Here is a 24,945-nt window from a genome sequence, read left to right on the forward strand (position 1 = left end):
GCATCCAGAAAATCAGTAAAATCAGTCTTAGAAATGCTGGTGCTGCTCAGAAGTGTGCACTTGCTTACCTCGTAAGAAAATATGACATCGGGGGATGGAGAAATCATGCCTACTAAATCATGTAAAGTTATCTCTGCTCAGGAGTTTGGGGTTTGCACTGGCTGTTGAGTTTTTCAGATGGAGGAGACAGAGGCAGTTAGGGGGCCTCAGCCTCAGTTTTGCTGTACAAAACAGTGTTGCTGTGGCTGCAGTCAGGGCCAGCAGCTGTTGAAAGGGGAGTGTGGAGCAGCAGGCTGCTCATGAGCTGGGCTCCAGGCTGGCACTTGCAGAGCTTAGGTCTCATGACATCCCAGACGTGCTGAGAAGGATATTGCTCAGAAATATCTGGGAAGGGTTGCAGCCTACACATTCTGTCCAGAAAAATACAGACAGGAGTGTGTGTATGTACCTGGCTGGGTAAGCGCCCATCGGATTATTTTGTTTCTGCTGGGACTGTGGCATTTAAGGGTATTTTAGGCCATGCTGGAATCTCTAGTTACTTAAAGCTATGCCAACCCAAACAAACTCAGTTTCCAGTTTGCAGATAGATGTATCCAAACTGGTCACCACTGTGGTGTCTGTGGGGGGAGATAAGCAATTCCACAGCACAGTTAATCTCTTCTGAAGCACTTTTCTCTGCCTGATCAGAAAAGAATCACTCTGAGCACCAAGTCCTGTGCTCCTGACATCAGTGTGGGCCCTCAACAAGAGGTGTCTTTTGGTCTCAAGCACCTGTTGGACTCCAATTAAAGTACATGTTTACGTTCCCATGAAGTAACTTGGTCTTAATTATACACTGAGGAGTTTTAGCAGAGTTGATCCAAAGTTTGGGTGTTTGGAAGTAAATGCAAAGACTTACAATAGAAAATTAGGAAAAAAAATCAATTGCTTTTCACATAACATCCTTATTTATCCCCTTAATTAATTTACAAATTTACCTGACATGCAATTTTTATTTTCAGCTGTTTTACTTGTGATCTCTTTAGCTGTTTTGTTTCCTAAAGTTAGCCTGAGTAAATATTTGACTTTGTCCTCTAAGTCACTGCATACCATTGTCTAACCTAATAAAACCTTTTATTTCATTAGCACCAGTTTATCTAATGTTCCAGACTAATTGAGAGTGGATTTCCAAGAAGAAAAAGGAAGAACATGTTCACGACCACAGACACCTCCTCACCTGTTTATGAAAGACAACACAGGCTCTGCAGGACAGAAAAAACAGCGGTGAAAAATACCACATCTCACCTTTCTGCAATTTTCTCAGTCCATATCAATTCCCCGAAGTAAAAGCCACGTGAGTGATTCAGTGTTTACATAAAAACATAAGCTTGAAAGTAAGGTCGCTATTTTCCTCTGCCCAGCAGGGATTACTGGAACACATTCTGCACTTCCTCCTGTGGAAATCACCTCTCTCCCTGGGCTCAGCCTTAGTAATCAGAGGGGTGGGAAGTGCTCCTTCCAAAAGTCCATGTTGTTCTTATGCTGGAGGCCCCAGAGCTGGACACAGTACACCAGGTGGGATTTCACAAGAACTGATTAGAGGGGCACAATCAGCTCCCTCAGCCTCCTGGCCACTCTGCTTTTGATGCAGCTCTGGGTATGGTTGGCAGTTTTCAGTCCTTTTGCCATTCTGGATATAGAAACACAAAACTGAAAGAACTTTCTAAACTGATGGGATTTAATTAGAAGGTTGATATATCATTATCACTACTGTGATATTCCTGACTGCTGCCAAGAAGGCATGCGGAAGAGGATCAACAGAAATTTGTGTATTTTATAAAACAACCAAATGGTGATTGTGTGTGTTCAAGTAGCAATTACCACTGAAACCAAAGGGAGCACAGCAAGGATAGAGCATCCTCAGATTCAGAGCCCCTTCCACATCAAAGTGCTGGCAAGCTGATCTTGGCATTTGCTTGGGTCACTGTCCTGGAAGCCCATGGAGCACCTCAGCTCTGCCTTGCAGTGTCAGCAGGGCTGCTGTGAGAAGACACCCAGTCTGTTCTGCTGGGCTGGACAGGAGCACCAGACCTGAGGCACAGGTTTCTCTCTGAGCCACAGCTGGGGACAGATCTTCACAGGGATAAAGTTTTGTTGTTCCCACAGTATGCAGGCATGAGGCAGCAGGGCCAACAGATCCAAAGGCAGAAGGGTTGGACTTGACACTCAGATTTCTGACTGACTGCTGAAGTGAAGGTTTTATTTCACCTACACAAATCAAGTAGCTTATCTGGTAATTTTCCTGTTCTTTCTTTTCAGCTGAGAAGGAGATGGACAGCCCTATCCCAAGCTGTGAGTTGCACTCAGGACAGAGGTAATGGAGGCAGCAGAGAACCTGTCCTTGGTGTACAGGGGCAAGTCTCTCCTGCTGAAGCAGGCAGGTGTCCCCAGAGGTGGGGAAGGGCTGGAGAGGACAGATCTGCTCTACAATCTCTCCGGCAGGGCCCTGGGAGCTGGACATGTGACCAAGGCTTCTCACCTCTGTGTCCAGGAGATTTGAGGTCCTTTGAAACCACTAGATGCAGCAATTCACGATTAGAAATGTTGCATTTGGACAGTTTCTACAACAGAGTGTACAAGGAGACTCAAGAAACTGGGATGGTCATGCAAAACTGCTAAAGACAACCAGGAAAAGACCATAAAGGATTTCCCCATAACATGGGGACCATAACATGGTCCTTCTAAGGAGCATTTTCTGAGACATTTCTAAGGGAGAAGACCTTTAAGAGCTTAGCCAGTCTTTTAAGAGACTTTTGTTTTTATTTTCATCCTCTGAAAATCATTCATAAATTTCTATTAAAAGTTCATGAGGCTGCCAGGCTACAAACAAGGACAACAAAACACTAAGGAAAAAAGGAAAAAATTATTATAATAAAATATGTGCCCTCTTCTGACTCTTACCTACTTCTGACTTTCTGATGTTTCAAGGTCAACTGCAGATCCAAAGAATGATCTCATGTCCTGCCTCTACAACCTGGCACTGCTGCCAGGACCCCTCTCAGAGCCAAGACTCAACAAAGTTTCAGTCCCATGCTCTGCCCATGCAAAACTTACCCTCACCCAGCAAAAAGTGCATGGCTAGCCAGGGACCAGCACAGGATGCACCTAGACAGCTCAATTTTCTTCCCTTTTCACTTTCTCTGTGACTCCTGGAATGTGTTTGCACATGGTGGAAAAAATGCAGAGAGGAGGGAAAAGCAGCCAGGAACATCGCCCTCCTTGCTGGCACTCAGCTCTGGGGTTGGTAGCTTGTGCCAGCATTGGTAGCCAAAAAAGTTGGAGGAGACCCTGATGCCTGGAGTAGGTGAAGCACAGATTAGATAAACTTTTTGGGATAATAGTTTATTTTTTAATTAAAAAAGAAAAATGTATAATCTTCACAAACTCAGTTAACACAGGCTTGCAGTGAGAAGCGAAATCTGTTTTGATCAGAAAACTGGCTTGCAATGAGTACAAAATTTTTCAAAAACTTTCAAACCCATCTTTTCCTCCCCTTTTTCATTAATGGGCATCTTTTATCCTGTCCTAAGCAACAGTAACCAGACTAATTAGTTTAACAAGTACAACAAATGGTTTTATTGACAAAAAAGAACCCTTTGAAATATACATTACATTCACAGAGGATTAAATTACACCCTATTATCCATTTTCCATAAAATAAAGATTACTTTGATAAATCACAACTAATGTTATCTTTGGCTGATAAGAACTCAGTACTTATTTGTGTGGCTTCTATAAATAGTGTGTTCTGATTTTTTTTCCTCCCTAAAATAGTCAATGATACAGTCTGCCAGGCATTTTCCTGCAATTTGACAATGCCACATCTGTGAACCAAGCAGCAAGTGAAAGCTTCATTGTCTGAATATGAAACATGCAACAGCCTCTTTCTTTTCCGCCAGCTCCTCTGCAGTAATCTATCAAATACCTTTCAGCCATATCTTGTTCCATCAAGGTTTCCTTATTACTAAAGCAAGGTAGTCAAAACAAACTCCTTTTGTTAAGAGCAAAGCCTTTGTGGTTCATCCTTCCATTGTATGCAAAGTCAATGTGACAACTGTAGCATGAGGGGCTCCTACCCTCACTTCGGCCTTAACGCACACAAGATATGTACAGTAATGTACAAAAGTGTGCATTTTCAGATGTAAAGGGCTTCTCTGTGCTTTGCCTTTCCTTAGCTTTGCACCAGAGGATTCTGCAGATTGTTGGAGATCTACTGGCACCATCTCCGGGTGGATAAACAGTTGGTGGAGGACCAAGCCAGGAGCAATGTCCTGTGTTTACTTCAGACCTGCATTAGCACTGTACAAAGTGCCTCTTTACTAAAGGATGGAGGTAGTTAGGATATTGGAAAAAGTTTTTGGTGTGCCAAGAGGTTCACCCACCTTTTGAGCATTTGGTAACAATGTACACGGCATGGGCATCCCCACTGGATCACAGCTCAGCCACCTCGCTGGGCAGCCAACAGCTGAGCACAGCACAGCAGCACACAAGCACCTTTAAAAACTTCCAAGGAGTTTGATTCTGAACAACTGAAGCCCATTTCTTACTGTGTAGTGGACCACCAGAGAGATCTGCCCTGCCACATGAGTGGCATTGCCTCTCCTACACCTCAGGACAAATATCCAAGCTCAAATTAATTTCCCATTTTCTGAAATTCTTTCAAGAAACACATTCGCTCCGAGTTCAACTACTGCTTTGTATGCACTGGCTGACTCAAAGCATCTCATTTTACTCTAAATATTCAAGGGTTAGAATTTGTGTAGCAATTGCTGGATTGCCTTGAAGTAAAGTTTGCAAAGTTCTTAAGATTGGTGGGGAAAAAGATGTAGCAGTTCTGGAAATCTTTAACAAGTAAATTCAATATGTGAATTGAATATAGGATTTTTGAAAATCCTCTGAACTTCTCAAACATAACATAAATTTAACATCCATTTGCAGCATCTAACCCTAGCCAGGCCGTTTTGGATGGGTGTTCTCATCATAAGCAAATGTCTCTTTTCCCACATTTTCCCTCAGAAGCAGGTGGCAGTGGATTTCAAATAAACCCACACCCATGTCTGTGTTTCTTTCTGGAGGGTGTGTTTTGTTCATGGAAATATGTCGAACCTCTTTGTTTCATTTTCAAAATTTTCTAAGTGTCCCACCCCCTGGGCTGCCCACAAAGTGATTCAGCAAGCTAAGCAAAGGGATCAAAGAAGAGTTACATTTTTTAAATGAATGGAAAAGTTTAGCAGTTCTGAAAGTATTTTCCCTCAACACATATTTCAAAACATTAATAAAAATAATTACAGCTGAGTCTAACAGACAAAATGCAGGGCTAGAGTAATAAATTTTAAAGAACAGGGAGGAGCACTCTGAAATGCTGCAAAACAAATAGATTATCACCTTTCCAAACTTCTGCAAACTTCTCTTTTCCTGTAACAGAAAATAAAAAATCACCATGGCTGGGCTGCTACTTGCTTGCTGTAATTAAAAGAACTTTAATATTGTATTTCCTCAGTGGTGTGCATACTTATAAAGCAGGAAGGAGGAAATTGTACACATAGGAGTGAACACATAGGAATTGCCACAAGCACGGACCAATCACCTTGGGTCCAACCCAAGCCCAAGTCTTTATCTGGATGCTCACTGGATACTCTGTGGGTGATAAAGTCCTGGGAACCTGATTGTTTCAGGGACTCATGTATTGGAATCAAAGATAAGGTCCTGATGTAACAAATGGAGGAAGATCCAGACCTTGGAGGTCTCAGAGACCCCTTATGTACGTGCCACAGGGCCACATTCTTCCTTTCTTATTCCATCTCCTGCCTCCCATATTTTGTGCTGATTTATGCACAGCTGCTGAACTCAAAAGAGAAGAAACAGACCTGCCCCATCTCATACACAACAGTCAGAGGGCTGGGTGCTCGCCAGGAAGATGGGATATGTTGATTCCAAACTCCTTTGGCCCAGAACCCAGCTCTCCCACTTCCCAGGAAAGTGCTCTTTGTACCAGACAACACATCTGTTCTCAGCACGGGGCTGTCAGGGTGTCACACGCAGGCAGTGCTGCCTGCTGTGGGCAGTGTGCAAACCCCTCTCTTTTCTCACCTTCCCCAGTCATGGCCCAGCACAGAGTGGGGAGTTGCTCTCTCCAGGAAGAGCCACGTCCCTCCAGGAAAAGTGATAAGGATCAACAGCAGGAGGGCTGACTGACAGCCCAGCCACAGGAACATCTCTTGAGGCATGGGATGCTCAGGTCAGAGCTGCAGTAACTGGTCTGGAAACAGGCCAGGTACCAACACCCAGAGTGATTTCATTTACTGCAACGCTTATGGATCCTCTAGCTGATCAGGGGACTGCAGGTTCCTAGTGTGGAAATCCTGGGAATTTGTAAAATAAAAGGGTCAGAAATGTAAGATGGAAAAAGCAGGTCAAAATCTAATCACATTATCCTTCCTACTCACAGGAAGGCAAACAAGAGAAAGTAACAACATGGAAGACAGAGTCAGTAAGTCAAATGTTTTTATTTATGTCCTTTCTTATTTGTGACCATTGGTCATTAACGTTAATTGCACAGACCAAAATTAGCGATTTACTTTAATTTCCCTAAACTACAACTTTTATAGCTTTTGCATTTTTATCAAGAAAAGACAAAATAATGAGTCAGTCTCTACATGGAATCAAAGATAGGAAGCAACTTCTTACTAATCCTCATGCAAGCTACTGATTATTGGAGACTGAGGTCAAGCATTATTTCAGGAAAAAGTTCACTGTTATGACTATGCTCATCTCAAGCTAATTTACAGTCCTTTCACAACTGATGTAATTTTCATATATTAGATAATAATTACAGGCATATTAAGCAATATTAACATTATTAAACAACAATGAACAGCCGCCTGAAGGTATACTATGGCAATGCAAAATCTCAGTAATATAAAGAGACTTACCTGGTATTTTTCCATTAGAGCTTTTCTAAGCTTCTGGAATTTTTTGTCTTATAGGTCTAGAGATTTTAAACAGAGTAAATCTAACATTCGTACTCACACAAAGATTTATGCCTGGCCCAGGAACTCCAGGGACACTTACACTTTCTATACCAACCAATTACTCCCATTTGGAAAAGGAGCTATTGCTTTATTGTGGCATTGCCACAGAAGCTGCTTTCTAAGCGCACTGAATGCATTTTGTGCAATGAGTCTTCCAAGAGGCTAAAATGTATTGCTGCTGCTCTTTACGTCTTGCTCTTTTGCAAGCATACACTAAGCTGCAGACTTGGCTGCCACCAAGTATGTATTTTATATGTGGACTATTACTACTAATAAAAGTAAAATAAGTTATTCAATATGAATGACTGCTCCTCTCCCCCTTGATGTACATAAAATAAGCCACATATGATGTGAGACTAAACTCAGGTGACTGTAATAACTCTGTGGCACTCCTACAGTAACAAAGAGAAGAAAAAGTGAAATGCTTCCAACAAAACAGTTTGCTTAAATTATCCTTCAAAAACAAATGGACAAAAAAACCTAGTCACAAATCCGTTTTACTAACTTTTTGTTTCCTGAAGGTTTCTCTTTAACAGTACTTTCCTAAAAAATAACTATGTTTAAGGAATTTGCAGATGATTATCACAAGACCCAAAGGAGAAGAAATATTCTACTTACTTATTTTCCTCTTTTCCTGGAAGCAGAAGTCCCTAAATCCTAACTCTGTAATATCAGAGCTTCTACACAGGGAAGCTTTAGCTTGCACCAAAGGAGGAAACAAATGAAAGCTTCACTTATGGCATTCTACACATCAGACTGGGACATCTATACTCCCCAACTCTCCCACATAAATCCCAAGTCACATAAACCATGAAAATCTTTTGGGGGATTTCGAACTGAGTAAATACTTGTACTAGAGTAGATGGACTTTTTTCAGTACAGAAAAACAAACAAAACAAAAATCATGTACACGTGAGGGAGGAATGGCCATACTGCTGTGCAAACCACTTTCCTAACCTACATTGTTACTGGTCCCAGCCTTAGGAGATCAGCATGTTTCAACTGATACAAGGATTCTTACTGAAAACAATTGCACTAAACCAAAATCCTTCCAGTAAAACAGAATTATAAAAATAATTTAAAGCATTAACTTCTAGGTTATATACAAGCGTGTAGTTCAAACATTTCTCTTCCTGGCAGAAAACACCAGATAATATATTGCAAAAAACCACACAAATTTTGCCTCAACGATTTTATCAACAGGATTCGCAAAAGAGCATCAAGTACTTTGAAATGATTTATGAGCTGCAAAGTGATGCATGAGTCATTCAAAGTGTATCAGTTGTATTAAAATTTCAGTTATCGGTGTTTACTGATGGCAGGCTGAGAAAAAGAGTGAGAGAACAGACAATAGAGCAAATAAAAATATTTGTGAGGTCATAACAGACACTAGTTAAACCTGTAGTTGAAAGGATTATGTACAGCAAGGAAAAAAGCTTTTCTCCTTTTTCAAAGAGACTGCACATTGTCAAGGTCCACTTCCATCAGAGAAATACATTAAAATAATTTTCAATCTATATTCTATTTTCTGGCCTATTGAAAGTATTCAAAGACACAGGAAGAACTAGACTTCTGCCAAGCAGATTAAAGAAAACTGCATTCCTACATATTTTAACAATACAGTAACACATCCAAATTCAAAGCAGAAAAATAATTCAATGCAAATACTCAAGAAATACAGAATTATGGATTCTGATTAATCTGGGGGATGCAAGACTATGAAAGGAGTGCCTGAACTTGATGAGGAGATCTGTGTAGGATGGTTTCTGGATCCTTGTATTCATTTGAAGGATCCATCACAGCTGCATATAACTCACTGTAAGCTCTGCAGACGAGTTCTGTTGACTGTTTTATTATCTGCTCTCTAAAAACCAAAACAAAATAACATAATTTGCAACTTGTAGGGAATATAACTGTATTACAAATAAGAAATTAAAGATATACATTAAAAATAAACATTAAAAATTAAAAAAAGAGGGCTCTTTCTCTCATTGTATCACACACAGATAAACTCACACATATGACTTGACAACCAAGACAGGAGATTTTTTTATTCCTACAGTCAAGCAAAAGCTAGTAGAAGGATTTAATTTGCATACATCAGTTTCCCACATGCACTCACCCGTATCTTTTAAAAGACTGATAAACTTAGTGATCTATCTTCTACCTCCAGAGGCTTCTCACTGTGTAGACTTTTTTTTCATCTACTAGAAAATATATTCGATTTGCTTTATCTTGATAGCAAGATTCCATTGTGATTCCATGATCAGACAAAAACTAGTGATAGTGGTCAGAGATTTAAAACACAACCTTTTACCAACAATGCTATGAAGCCTGTATCCTATTATTTTTGCTGGAGATAAATGAGTAACAATGTAGAGCCTGAATGCTAAATTTAACTGGAAAGTTTAATATTTTTTAAAGACAACCTAATAATTTTATTTTACATTGCCCAGTGAATCAGTTTACTTCAATCATGGTGACTGGTGACGGTGCTTAAGAGTAGCAGATGAATTTTTATGTATTAGCAACAGCAGTTGCAACTATTTTACAGCCAACCCCATGCAACGGGAACTCCAGCAGAAGCTGAAGAAACCAAGGTAACCACAAATCCAGATTCAGCCCTGCTGTAATATGCAGCAGAGAAACAAAGACAACAAAACTGCATCCACTAAAATCAGGGCTGAATTCACAGACTGCTGGGAATCAACAAGTTAAAGATAATTCAAAGATCAAGTATGAAAATCTTAGTCTTTACAGGAAACATTAAGGAACAGAAGCTGTGAGAAAGCAGATTAGAAGACCAAACCTGCATTTTATTGAGACACAGTATCCAGTTCTCTTTATATACAGCATCAACTGCCAGTACTACTAGGTTATTAGAATACCTGAAAAATAGACTGTCCTTATAATAGCAAATTCAAACCCACTATTATAAGGGAAATATATTCAGGGTGTTCAGGTAAGACAACTGTCTCTGACCTCAGCTTGGGATCACTAAGGTGCTGTAGCATGACAATCTATGAAAGCATTGCACACTGAATTTGTGTAGAACTAATGCACCAAATGAATAAATAAAAAAAGTTTGTTAAAATATTCAGAGAACAGAACAGAATCACATGTGTTGTTCAATCAAATAATGTCAGTGTCATTAATCAGTACATTAGGATTTCAGTTGCCATAACAACGTGATACATTTATTACTAACACAAATGGCAGCACTTGCTAAAAATAGTAATTCCAGCATTCAGTTTCTGTGATCCAACACGAATGAAAAGAGCTTTTCAAGACCAACAACCATATGAATACATAGCTTAAGGCTTTTTAAATGAGTGAAGGAATTTGAAAGACAAGAACAAGCAGTGGTAATGTTGGAAGGAATGTTCTTCAGAGTTGCAAAGCTTAAATTATTATTGCCCATAAGTATATAATACATTGCTCCCTCATCAAAGCATGTGGTCTGATTCTGAGAACCAAAGCCCTCATAGGTTACAGATCTCCATTTTCTGCTTTCAGGAAAAATGTCTTCAAAATTGAAAATTTCAACTACTCTAGCGAGGGATTAAAATTATAGCACTGGTTAAATGTTTTGCTTGAATTTTGAGAAAATTCAGAATTTTCAAGGCTTATTTACTAACAAAAATATTGCCTATCAACACTGATTCTACAAGCATCTCTGGAAATGGGTATTTTCATTTCAGAAGGACTGCTTGTGTTTAAAGCTAGTTGTTTGAAGGCTAATGGGATAACTGATTTATTCTGTTTACATTCTCAGCAGAACCTGACCTATAGCACGGATTATAGCAGATAATCTATAATAAACTTCTGCATGTTAGCTGAGTTGAAGCAGCTATAGCAACCACCCTCACACAAGACTTTCCTCTTACCTCTCAACTGTCCACTGCTGCAAGATGATATGAATTCAGCTTAACATGTGCTGAGAGGTTTAAAAAGCTTATCAATAGGATAAGGCTAAGAGTGCCTACATAACCAGTTTAACTTGGTTCATCTGACAGAAGGATTGATTAAGTTCAAGTAATTTCATTGTGCCAGAGTCATTATGGTAGCATAGAGTCTACCTCTTAAAACTGCCTCTGTGTTAGCAATGAAAAGTTGAGGCTTTCAAAACACATTTACTGTCATTACCATTTTTAAATAGACCTACATTTAAGAAAATAGATCAAGAGCTAAAATACAGGTTGAATGCCCTAATGCTGAGAAGCAGGAGTTGTGATGTTTCAATGACATTACTGGTCAAGCTACCCTGTTTGAACTGTACAGAGAGTAGAGCTCTCCCAGAACAGGGTCAGCTCTGCCAGCTGAGCTGTGGGAATGGTAAATCTGGCAGAGAGACCCAATGCCAGCTGAAAAACACCAGCATTCCCTGTGGCCAGCCATGCTCCCCTTGTATGGTGTGACACTGGAAGTCTTTGTATGAGGCGAACATGAGCAATGTAGCACGACAACCTGGCCGCTGGACTAGCTGATCATTGTAGGTCCCTTCCAAAAAAACTGTTCTAGTCGATTCCCAACAATAATTATTTTTCCCTTGACACATAATTTTTTAATTGCAAGATGCTGTAATACAACCCCACTGAGGACAAACGCTAGTACTGAAACTCCAAATACTGTTGCAAATGTGATGTACTTGTCTCAGTTTCTGGTATATTCAGTTACCTGCATTCTTCACAAAAGTGAAAAATAATGTCAAGGAAAGTTTTTGATCAGTGCAACATATAATTCTCTGAGTTTAAGTACTACAGAAAGTCTTCATGTGGTTCACATTTAATTGGAAAGAAATTCGTGGCACTTTCCCTAGCCTTAGGGTTCAGTTATATTCAAAAAACAAGGTAAAAAATAAATAATAAAGTTCTTACTTCCATACTTCAAAGAAGAAACCCCTAAAAAAATACATTAGTGAAAAGTAAAATAATCTCAGCAAAATATTCAATGAGACAGAATGCCAAAATTCTACAGCAGAAAATAACAAAGGTGAAAATTCTAGAACTGACAAAGGAGTAGGAATAAAAGAAAACTTGGAGAATTATATATTTCACCTGTCTTTGGAAAGCTTACAAAATAGTTCTAAACCAATTTACAACTAAGTTGACAAAAAACTGGTGACACAGCAGAATATGTTCAAAATGCAATTCATCTTGATGGTGTCTCTTAAATCAAAGGTAACTTTCAAACTTCAGAAAATTAAAGAATTAGATACTCCTCACTGCTTCAGAAAGAGGAGAGTCAGAACACAACTGAATTGCAACCTGAAGGACAATGTAAATATCATCACCACTGATAACCTGAATTCACATCATGATTCACTAAAACCTAATCAAATTCATCTTTGTGACTGTGATCATTATTTAGGCATAATAGAAATTCAGAGGCAAGGTACTTACTTCACAGTGGCACTCAGAAGGAAATTCAGCTGGGACATTAACAGACTATCCGGAGCAGACAGATAGCGATCAAACTGAGCCTGCAAGAGAACATGGGATCAACACTGCTATGAGATCAATATCTTCATGTTACACAAAAATAGGTAAAACCACAATTTTTGAAAACATCACTGATTACATTAAAAGACATAACTTAATTGTCCAAAACAAATTATTGACTTCAGTACTTCTGCCACCAAAACTTTGTTTCTGACTCAGAGGCATATGAGTGAAGGACAAATAATGAGAATTCAGCTTCTATAATTATCCATCTAAGCTTCATATGCATCTGGTGCAGGTACTTATACACCACTGAAGATCACACCAAGTCTACTCGATGCAGAGGGAATACAAGACAGCTTCAGAGCTATCTACTATCTATTCTGTCCAAATTAGACATGTTGCTTGATTCTTTTTACATGTTTCTTTTTACTTTTTGGCAGGGAGTCACTGCTTATGCTGGGAAAAATAAAGAGCAAATCCTTCACTTCAGGCTTCTTGAACTGCTTCTAAGCCTACTTCTCTTTCTCACAGAATATAGTGATAAGAAGAGCAGTGCTTTGATTCTAAGAAAAAACATTACTCCTGTCTTCAACAGTCAATCAGAAAAATTGTGGCTGCCCCATTCCTGGCAGTGTTCATGGCCAGGCTGGATGGGGTTTTGAGCAACCTGGTCTAGTGGAAAGTACTCCTGGCCCATGTCAGGAAGGTTGGAAGAAGATGGTCCTTAAGGTGTGTTTCAACCCAAACTGTTCTGTGACTGTGTGGTCAAATGGGTGTCTACTGAGAAGATGAAATCAGGTCTTCTAACAGGTGAAAACAAAGGAATACTGAACACATATTACAGTAAGAAGCATTTTAATTAGATAGTGAGAGGAAAAATTCTTATCAGGAATGTCATCAAATATTGAACAGATTATCAAAAAAACCTGTATAATCTCAATTCTTGGCATTATTCACTAAGACAAGGTCCTAAGTAAGTTTATCTAACGATGGCAACCTTCCTGTTCATTCATTCACTGCATAAATATTCTCAAGCTGGTAAATCCTAAAATCCCCATCGATCCATCATTTATAACAGAGACAAAAATGAGTAATGAAGCTACAGTTCTTATAAATTAATTTTTTGGGGTTTTCTGTCCCAAAAGCGAGGGAGCTTTTGCTGAGAGGGGTATGAATTTAACAAACATACATTTGCAAGCATGTATGAACAACTTAAAAGGCTGGAACCTGGAAAGCTTTCAAGCATAAATGGGAGGCAGTGAATCTGCCTGCAAATACTCCCCCTTAGTTTAAATTCTGAAAAGCCAATAGATTAGGCTGATAGATGGGATTTATGTGGGTTTGATTTCAGCACACTTGGTTCCATTCTGGTTAAAGTGTGTTCACAGAAGATGTTAAGTAATGAAAAAATAAAACAGCAGGATTCTTCTCTTAACTATTCAAGGGAAATTATTATGTACCACTACAGATAACAGTGTTACTTATGTATAATTTAAAGAGAAGGTCCCCAAGCTGCAGCTTTTAAATTTGTTGTTAGTCTACAAGACCATGATAAACAGAAGATATTTTAAATGCAAAATTCCGAAGTTTTAATAAGAATGCATGCTGATCTGAGTAAACCACTGAGTGTTCTGTGCCAGGGCTCTGTTCATCCAACCAGCTTGGGAATCGCTGGTTTAAATCCTGAACAGAAAAAACGGGTTACACTATCATAATTGGGATACATTCAACATACAAGTTTTTTTAAAAACCTTTTAAAATCTCCTTTGCTTCCATGGGTGTGTACATACACTGCTGTATGAGCAGGCCTTTACTGTTAAACTTCTAGAATAAAGCTAAACTTGGCTAAGCAAGAAGAGTGAGAGATTATACATTATTGCCTACTGAACTGTGGTATTGCTATCTCTATGCAAAATAGCCTTCACACACTCTAAGAAAAAATATCAGCTGATAATTTGCTTTAAAATATATTGTAGCTTTCAACTTAAAAAAACCATAACTGTGACATATACCCAGAATCCAACTTCTGAGTAAAGCTGAACTATTTGCATAAAATCAAAGCCTTAGGACTAAGATTATAAATGATAGCAGAACCTATATTTCAAAGCATAGAGGCAAAAAAAGAAACTTTGGTGATTAAAACTAATTAGAGCTAAGTATTTGCTTTTAGCAATTTATGACTCATGGGACAGCATTCTTCTAAGTAAAGATCTGCTTCTCAAGGCTTAGAAAATAATATTCTACTACTACCTCTTCAGAAATAATTAATGTATTTTTTACTTCAAGTGGCCAAATTACTACAAACGAAGAAAGTATTCCCAGACATGCAAGTCATCTATTCTTAAAGAGTAGGACTGATTAGCTGAATATCTTCTACTACAGATGAATATCTTCTAATCACATAATTAACAGTATTCTTTACCATGTCACAGCCATCACCACCATATGAAAGTTATAAATGCTTACCATTGCAACCTTCAGAGACACAGAATCCATACTTGACAAATTTGAAAGAGGACCCTAAGAATCCATAAGCAAACAAGGGGATAAAAAAAGGTCATACTAGCATACAGAAATAGATAAACAATAAAGTCTAAAATTGGTTCAGTACGTAACTGAAAGTAGGTAAACTTTTTTTTTATTTGGTCCTGCTACAGGATCTTAAAATGTTTGGAAACTATCACCATTCAGTACTGAAATGGTGTTAACAGCTCATTTGTATTCTACCACTCCCTTAAATTAAAAGCTGAGCAATTTTTAATATGTCCTTTCAAAACCTTTTCTTCCTTCTTCACCATTAAAGGAAGCCAAAAATAGCCTTCCACAAGGTCTACAATTAAAACTGAACTGCAAACTGCTGATAATCAGACTTAAGAGACAACAACTTTGCTCTATCTATCTGTTCTTGGACCCTGAAGAATTCAGATCTGCTTCCCAGTAAACCTTCAGTGCTAGTATGGCAGTACAACGCACAAATGCTGCTTAACCCCCTAGCAAATTCTGCAAATCACCACCTCTGCAGCCAGGCAGCTGTACAGATAGAAATGGAAATTGCTTTATCCCATTAACAATCTGCCCTAGTCAACTTGAGATTGGTTTTAAAACAGGAACTAGGCTCGTGAATAGAAAACCAAGTTGAGTTATTAATCAGATTATTTATACATTTATTTATTCATCTTTATACATAAAAATCTGTTGCGTTTAGGCACTTTATGCAAAATTATTAGCTGAAGAAACAACATAAAGCTTTCCAACAGAGTTCTGCTTTCTCCAGAAAACACTATTTTTTAATTCTACAAAAGATCACAAAAGGACATAAGCACAGCTGAAGGGAAGAAGGGCTGTATTAACACCTACCACACTGCAACTGTGCTTCACAAGAAAGGGAGAGCGTGAGCTCTGAATTCCAGTTTTCAGCTCCTCTAAGAAATCTCAAGTTTTCACTTTGAGAATCTCACTGTCTTGGTACTAGAATAGCTACAGCAACAAATAAGGGCGAAAGAAGAAACTATTTCAAACTACTACTAAACTCATCTGCCAGTTTTCCACAGAAGAAAAAAGCAGCAATTACAAAATGCATGCAGCTATCTAGGGGCTCCATGCGTGGTGCTACAGGAGGCAATGAAGAAGCTGAATGCTGCTTACATACACAAGTCTAACATGTCCTAGGTACCATGGGAGTGCTGGTATTCAGACCTAGAGTGTACAAGACAGGACTATTGCACACCAACACTGCTAGGCCTGCAGAACACACAGTAAAAAAAGCTGTACCTGCAAGGTGCCTGTGTCTGATAGTCCTGGTCCCATGTGAAAAACCAACACTACTGAACCTTTGCTTTCAGAGGAAGGTCAATTTGCAAAAACATTAGTGCCAAAATTCTACTTGCTGGCAAGTGTATGGTACTCCCTCAACATGTATATTCTGTAAGCTCACCTGCTCTGGTTTGTGTTGCTGCAGAGCATTATAAATGTAACTCAGACCGGCTCTCGTCAGCACGTAGGAAGCTTGCTCATTTATGAGTGTATCTAAATGAGCTTCAATCTGAAATGTTAAGCATAAGGTATTTATAAAGTGTGTGTGAGAATATTAAATGTAACAAGTTCTGGGGTTAAAACGTCTAGAAACATAAATAACAAGAAAAAAACACAAATAAGGAGAGTGATCAACAAACAAGGAAATACTACAAACACATACAACATAATTATTTTATCCATTTACATCTTTCATATTACAAGCAACCAATAATAAAAATGCAGAGAATTCTTTTGTGTCTGACAAATAATCTATTTTTTTGTATTTGTAAATACAACACCACCAAAAAATTAAGATTGTAGCCTTGATCTTAAAAATTCCTACATGATTTTATTTTGCTGTAATTCTTTGAAAATACGTGATAAAAACCATTCCACTCTTATTGAAAATACTGACAATAACATGGCAGTTTTTCAGTAAACAACAGACAGTCTTTTATAAGGAAAATAAAACTGAAACGAAATCATACTCAGAATTGATTTTAAATTCAATACTGATAAACATATATTTCAAAAAAGTCAACTGAAAGAACAATAGACAATGAAATTACAGTTATCCACTTGGTTTTAATTATTTTAATATAAAAAAAACTTGTAAGAGTATTTTACATTCTTAATATAATCTTCACTTTTCAGGAAAACCTAATGCCTAAATCCACTCACAGCAGCAGCAATAATTTTTCAGTTTGAGCAGTCTCAGAAAGACATTTGGATATATATACATTATTACTTCGTTTTTACAGATAACTACCCCACAAACTTTTCTTCCAATCCTAAAGAAGTTACAATACATTATAAGTCTAGTAAAATGTAAGACTCTTTTGTCTGATACTTGAAGAGTTCACCTTTTTACTTCCTAAAATTGTTTAGAAAAATACACTTTCCTTTTTAAATCAGAAGGGAAATCTTAATATTTCAATTTGTAGTTTTTAACTGTCTTAGTGAGTTCTTTTTCTATGAAAAATGTTTCTCCTATTAAATATGCCATTCTAACTCCACTGGAATAACCTACTTATGTATAATCTTAAAGATTTTTTTCAGTCTGTTCTTGTATTTGTAAAATGTTTGAAGAAAGTAAATGGTATTAAATATCTAAGCTTCAGCTCTACTGCTTTTCTGAAGAATAAATCAATTGCAACATTTACTGTGAAAGGAACTCTGATAAAAGAAATTAGAAATACCCAGCCAGTTTGGTGAGTTTGTCTGTTTGCTTGTTTCAGAGCTAAAAGGTGCTAGAAATTCTGATTAGGATTAGAAAGTCAAAAATGGCTCTCAGCCAATCCTTGCTGATCCCTTCAAATAAGAATTTGTGACTTTTTTCAAGTGCCCCAGCTCCAAAGGCTCTCCTGAGATAAACTGCAGACATATTTTCATTATGTTGACTTCCATTTCAAAATTGTACCACGTATGAACTACTATCCCAGGATGTGAGGGTACAAAACAGAAGATGATCTAACAGTAGACGATGTACTAACTGTATGATGGAATATAGTCAGCCATTTGGCTGAGCTTTCAGTTTCCATTTGCTTCTTCTCATACAGTTTGCAGATAAATATTAGAATGATTATGATAATGAAAATGTTCACTGGTCTGGGTTTATCTGCAACTAAACCAAACAAACCCAAATCTTGTAATAATTTTTTGTCTGTTTAAAATTAAAGATGCTATCTGTTCATGGTCTCTGATAAGAAGCCCTCTTATCCCATTTCCCCGATTTTGATGATGTTGGCTTTGGGTTGATTTTAAGATAAATATGTTCACAGCACAACTTACAGTGTGCAAAAATCAGTAATAAATTCATTTTCTTTTGGGGGTACACAAGCTTACCTGAAACTGCAACATTTCTAGACGTTTGTCAGTGAATTCAAAGAGAGCCAGAGTAGTCCTCATCATGTAAAGTGAATTTACCATGTAGGTTGCCATATCTGCTGTGCCTAAATTACTAGCAGACATAGTACACATCTGTAACAACGGATCTAGCACACAAGACAGAACCTAAAATAGCAAACACACAGAAAAGAGGGAAGGGAGGGAGAAAATCATGTCACACGAGGCTTCTAACCTCATTCTGTCTCTATCACATATTTATTCCTCAAAGAAGAATAAAGAGGAATGAGAGTTTCCAACTGTGAAAGCAGTTTTCTACTGGATTTGTCAGCAGGTGATCACCTACCACAGTGATGGGGAAAGTATAAAAACCTGACAAGAACAGATTCCAGCCTAGCAGGAGGAAGAATAACCCAGATTAGATAATTGGTAATTGTGCAATCTTCAGGGTGTATTTACTTAATGGAGTAGTAATTGGATAACTGAATTTAGATACTGTGTTAAGAGTAGCACTCCATACTCAACTGTAATTACCCATATTGTTAGTCACCCTGTTATGCACATTACAAACTCTGGTTTGACAGAGAGCTCCAAAATGGGACCAGACAAAAAGATTAATGCTCCATCTACCTTTGTGCACTGAAGCTAACTTACACATACTTTTTTTGCTCCTTTCCCTCCTCCTCACACACACAAAGCAGTCGAACATTTTTGTACCTGCACAAAGTCAGCCTGACGGGCATCCAGTGGAATAACAGATGAGTCATGAGATGCCAGAACCTCCCGTAGCAAGTTAAGTGTCTGATTTAGAGCAGAGCTTGGGCCAAGATCAGGAGGTGGGAGCTCAACCTGAAGAACAAGATTATATTTGTGGGGACTTTTATTAATCTCATTTACAGCAAATACCACCCAGTCTGTCAGCACAAATGCAATGAGCCAATAATAAAATTACATATAGGCATACAGAGAAGAACTTTAATTTGACACTGGACAAATCTAGCACATTTCAGACAATAACTGCCTGCAACTTTCAGCATAACCATCTCATTCAGTGCCAAACAAGCGACACTGTATTTCTCATTTCATTCAGACCTCCTTTACCATTTGGAGAAATCCAAACACTACTGGTTTTGGCAGTGAAAAAACCACATTTACTAGATGAGGTGCCAAAGAGTAGTCACCTTGTTGGCACCACTGAGTTCACTTTGAGCAGGACCTCCTGCAAACACTTCAGAATCTAGTGCAGGTAGAGCTCTGGGAGATGAGAGCCATGCTGCAGCAGTTCTTGACAAGACTGTACAGCTCCTGTGATGCTGAGTGTGAGAGCTGCAGTCAGAAATATAACAGTCTCAATCCCCAGCAAGCTCATACCTTGTGTACTGCCAGTACACAAATGAACTGCACACAAGCTAACTCAAGTACACCTACATGAACTGCAATGAGACTACACAAACTGAAATGCAGGCTTATGCAAAGGTAAGAAGCAGGTAAGCAGATGTTTAAAAAAATAAAGAAGTTTAACAAAGATGTTTAAAAAAATAAAGTCTGTGTATATCAGAGAAAAAAATATACTTTCCAAGTCAAATTATGAAAATTGAACCCCCTGAAATGGACTGAAATTCTATGCACTCTAGCACCTCTTTTTCCCAAACACATTTCTTACGTTCTACTCCAAACACCTTTAGAGTAGAACATTACAGAGCCTCCTGGAAATGAATCTATACCTAATGAACATGCCAGCAAAGAAAGAAAAACATCTCTCTCTTTGAAACCAGGCCGAACTTTCACATTTTGTGCTCTGAAACATCTGAGATACCATACATGTCCCCACACTGATACCAAGAAAGATTTAATGAAAACTTTTTTCATCCTTCTGAATATAAAATGTTCCTCTATTCTCATGTTCCAAAAGAGAGTACACTGAACTCAAAGGACTAATGGAAAACTAATAGGTTCAAAGAACAGTTGTTCAGCCCAAGCAGTCTTGAAAGTATGAAACAAATATTCTAGCAATAAAGTAACAGTAATTCAAAAAGAGGCACTTACTCAGTGCTGATCAGCAGTAAAGTTTACTGAAATTTATAGCACTGAATGACATTCTTTTTCTTTCTTCTTATTATTAGGGCTATTGATTGTCCTGAACACACCATTCTCACCCTTGAACTGCACCACGTTCAGTGATATTTTGGCATTAATTTGAGACTAGAGTTTGATGGAGTTTTCACTTCCAACACACACATAGATCATGGCAATTATAATTTCAGGCTTCTTTGCACAGAATTTTTGTCTCCTGAGGTAGCTAGACTCAGAAGCTCTTAAATTAGCTTCATCTTTCACTCGGCTGTTCCTTTACAGTCCACTGTCTTCTAGATAAGAGCCGGGAACAACAAAATGGAAGAGGAAAATACGGCAAGGAAAAAAGATTTAGATCACTAGATTTGATTTGGGTTACTCTGAAATTCCTGACTACTGCAATAGAGACAATATTATCAGTACGTGGAAAGAGAATCAAAGTAGTGCTATATTAATTTTGAAAATTCTAACTTTTGACAGATGAATACAAAGTGAGGGCTTTTTTTTCTAAATCAAAAAAGAAAATTTAAAACCAGACACGTCAAATTTATACAGGAACCTACGGACTCCAACTCATGAGCACTAATCACTCTTCTAATAGAAAAATAATTGATGCCCTGAATGTTTTACATGCACTAAGAGATCATTATAATTTATCCTATTTCCAGAAAAATAGGTTTCAAATACATGCTGAGTTCTACTTTTGAAGTACCTCTTTCAGATGCAAGCTAGACAGTAGCTAACTAAAACATGATTAGGGAAGTTCTGCAGCAGAGAGTTCAACTGCATTAAAACATACTCTAACACAGTATTAAGTCTCTAATTTGTTTTGACTATCAATTCAGTCATACAGAAATTATGCCAAACAGCTCTTCAACCTTTTAAAAAACCCAAAAAATTGTCCATTTTTAAAATCCAACATACAAAACTGAAATGAATTCTGAAATGGGTACTAAAAGTTGTACACAAGCTTTAGTACGAAAATATGTATCTTATTTTCTGCATATTAATCAGTGGGAAACAGATACCAAGCCAGTAAGCTCCTCCAAACATATAACAGGGCAGGTTCCTCTGTCTATGAGAACAAACAGCTCAAAGGATATCTTACAGAATATTTTTTTTTACAAATTTTACAAAAAGCAAAGGAAAATACAGAAAAAAGAAAAGGCAGCAGCAACAATCGAGAAGTGTGCATGTATGTTAATTGCTTCCCTTTCTCATTTACAGAAAAGGTTACATCTTAAAAAAGGGCAAATTTTCTCCTGAAAATACTGTATAGTCGATCAGAACTTCATATACTGTGGTACTTTAGCATTAGAAAGTGAACAGTTATAAGGCTCACGAAGGGAATGGAATACCTCCCTCACAAGGAGAGGCTGTGTTCTGCCTGGAGAAGAGAAGGCTCAGGGGAGATGCCATAAATATGTATAAATATGTGAAGTGAGGGATCAAGATGGAGCCAGACACTTCTCAGTGGTGTCCAGTAACAGGTCAAGAGGCAATGGGCACAGATTAAGACACAGGAAAAAATTTTTCTAATGTGAGGTTAGTCAAGCACTGGAGACAGCTGCACAGTGAGGTTTTAGAGTCTATCCTTTGTGATATTAAAACTTCAGCTAGAGCAACTCTTGGGCAACCTGCTCTAGCTGACACTCTGTGTCATGAGCAAGATGGCTGCATGAGATGGTTTCTAGTTTCCTGCTGAACTCATCCATTTTTTAATTCTGTGATAACCAAATAAAACAAAATGGTAATTTAAAACACAAAACTCCACGGAGAAAACCCCACTTAAAAGTCTCAAATAGAAGGTTAGTGGCTTTTGTAAGAGCCTAATCAGCATTAAATACAGCCTTTTCAAAAAACCTCACTGGCAGGAGCTGGATCCAAAGTACTACAGAGGGGGACCTTGTAAAAATGTTATGAATTTTTCATGCTGTCAGTTAACACTGAGCAGCATCAACTGCAGAGTCCATTCTCCTCAGCTGAGACAATATTCACCAGCACTCCAAGAAACCTGAGTGCATGTCTTATCAGAGAAGCTGTTTTAACATTTTTCTGGTCCTATTAGGATCCTACAGAGGTCAACAAAGTAGAATGCCTAATGGCATGCTTTTCTTTTCAACTATCAAGCTGGTCTTGGAAGAAAAGATAACTAGGTTTTGCTTTGTTCTTGTAGATCCATTTAAAAGCACAATAGCATTCAGAACACAACAATAATAATCAGTCTTATTCAATCTGCCCCACATCTGATTTCCCAGAAACCTAATAGGTTTCATTCTGGCAGAAATCAAATTATGAAGGACAAGTTTACAATTATTCCCATGCAACGTTTTAATATCTCTCTCACTGACAAACTTAAAAGATAATGCAATCACAGCATTTAATTAGCATACATCTACTCTAAAAAGAACAGCATTAAGGAATAATAATCCCAAAACTTAATTTGGGATACTCTACTAATAGTCTTCCAACAGCTCAAACAGCAGATGACTGGTGTTTGGCACAATCTTCATTAGTGCCCTTATGATAATTCTCACTCCATTTTATTAAATGTTTGCAATTATTCTCTCCTTTAATAATTGTTCTGGAACGCTAGTGAAACCAGAGGAAGGACATGTGGGCTTGAAAATTCCCACTCTCCTAATTTAACAGGTGGTCTAATAAAACATGCTGACATCAGTTGGTCTAACACACTTGTTAAAATGCCTCACCAATGGATTCATGATATTAAATAACTCCCATACGGAGGGGAGTGAAAGAGGAGTCCATCCACTCCAGTCCATTAGGTACTCTGAACTTTACTTCCAGTTTCATTGGAACAGTTTCTCTCGTTCTGAGGATTATTTTCATTCACTATTTTCTCCTGGATTTATAATCATCTGTCAAGTGGTCATCTGTAATGGGCTGTTCTTAGAATCAGACAACGAGTAACACAAGCAGAATCCTGAATTTCTATACATTTGTTTTATAAGCATAGAGTGAAAAGAACCATGGCAAGGGATACATAAGGATTTTAATGATAATTCTGATTCACTTTACTAGCACTGTTGGTAGACCCATGGCTGGGTCCAAAAAAACTAAAAAACAACAAATACAGACACCATTTTTTTTCAGCATAACAACACCAATACTGATGAAAAAACATTCTAGTTCAACCAAGAACCAGAAAAAATCAATTGCTACCAGAACTAGAAAGTACTGGCAAGAATGCCCAACACTGACTCTGTAGGGTAAGAACCACTAAGGCAAAGGAGAGACAGTGTCTCCAGTGAGCTGATGCACCAAACCTTCTGTGATGCAGGAGATGGCTGGGGATGCACAGCTTCTGCAGGATGTCAACATTGAGCTCTACAGCAGCCTGAGAATCTCAAAGTCGTGAATGGCATTTTAAACCCTAAAAAAAAGTGGCTTTGCAACAACTGTTACCAAGTTTCATGACAGGTTTCAAGAAGTGTCAGAACCAAAGACACTCCCTTGTGTACTGCATTGCTTTGTTAACAATGGACCTGCTTTCCAGCAGACTGCTGAATATTTCTGTTACAGGGATTTCAGCGCAAACAGAGCTACCTGAGAAGCTGGAATGAGAACACCATAAAAAAAAGCTTTCACAGAACAAACAGCTTGAAGTTGAGAGCTGCTGAGTATTTTATTTTCAGATTCCAACCAGGATGCTTGAGATTTTCTTATGTAATAAAAAAAAAGTTCATAGCAAAGTGCTTCTGGGCAAATCAGTAAGTATTCTGAAGTAACCAGGGATTTCCCTCTATCATTTACACCGATGGCTTGACAACCAAGAGCGAGAATCCTGATCTAAGACTGCCTAAAACCTTCCATACACCTCCACACTAGTGACACTCCTTATGTAATATGGGACTCTTCTCAAAAATAGATGTGAAGAGGAAGCTATTTTCTTGTCCTAGAAAGAACAGCCTGAAGTCTCAGTTTCCCACTGTGCTTTAGAAATTAAATCCCAGGCAGATTGAAGACAATGCTCAACCCAGGATAATCAATAATCTAGGGAATTAAAGTGTCTGTGGCGATGAGGACACCCAATTACCATCCTGTCACTTGTCTGCATCCTAAGGCTGGGATCTTGAGGAGTTAGCATATTTAATGAAACCTGCTTTGTCTAAAAAATGTTCTTAACTAGCTATACTTAAGTGAAAGATTTGCTTAAATCATATTCTGGTCTATCAGATAGATACACTAGATACAATGTCGATATTAAAAAAGAGAATTATCAGCAACAATAGATGACACTGAGGAAATACTACAGTTAAAATTGTCTACTTGACAGGCCATTCACCGCTTTCCAATAATCTAAACAGAAGAGACACTTAAACTTATAGAAATAGAAGGATTTTTACTTCAGAACATCCCAACAATTGAAAATTATTCAAATTGTCTTAAGGATCATATTTTAATCGAAGTATTGGACAATTGTTATTCTTTGAAACAGGCTTATCAATGCTTTAAGATGAATAATCCAAACTGAAGTA

General features: G+C 38.0%; 1 protein-coding gene across 2 annotated transcripts in view; it reads right to left on the reverse strand.

Moving 5' to 3' along the window:
• Nucleotides 1-6,529: 6,529 nt before the first annotated feature.
• The window catches only part of COG6 (component of oligomeric golgi complex 6), a 54,302-nt gene continuing 35,886 nt past the window's right edge, over nucleotides 6,530-24,945 (reverse strand). Inside the window, exons 14-19 of one of the 2 annotated variants that reach the window (XM_041407335.1) lie at nucleotides 19,091-19,222; nucleotides 18,374-18,541; nucleotides 16,449-16,556; nucleotides 14,981-15,034; nucleotides 12,473-12,552; nucleotides 6,530-8,934 (exon numbers count right to left, since the gene is read on the reverse strand). In XM_041407335.1, coding sequence (XP_041263269.1) covers nucleotides 8,787-8,934; nucleotides 12,473-12,552; nucleotides 14,981-15,034; nucleotides 16,449-16,556; nucleotides 18,374-18,541; nucleotides 19,091-19,222 — 690 coding nt within the window. In that variant the 3' untranslated portion in view covers nucleotides 6,530-8,786. The remainder of the gene's footprint in view (nucleotides 8,935-12,472; nucleotides 12,553-14,980; nucleotides 15,035-16,448; nucleotides 16,557-18,373; nucleotides 18,542-19,090; nucleotides 19,223-24,945) is intronic. The other variant, XM_041407336.1, reaches the window with a different exon arrangement.

The sequence above is a fragment of the Onychostruthus taczanowskii genome, unplaced genomic scaffold (genome assembly GCF_017590055.1).
Source record: "Onychostruthus taczanowskii isolate IOZ18803 unplaced genomic scaffold, ASM1759005v1 scaffold26, whole genome shotgun sequence".
Taxonomy (NCBI): Eukaryota; Metazoa; Chordata; class Aves; order Passeriformes; family Passeridae; genus Onychostruthus; species Onychostruthus taczanowskii.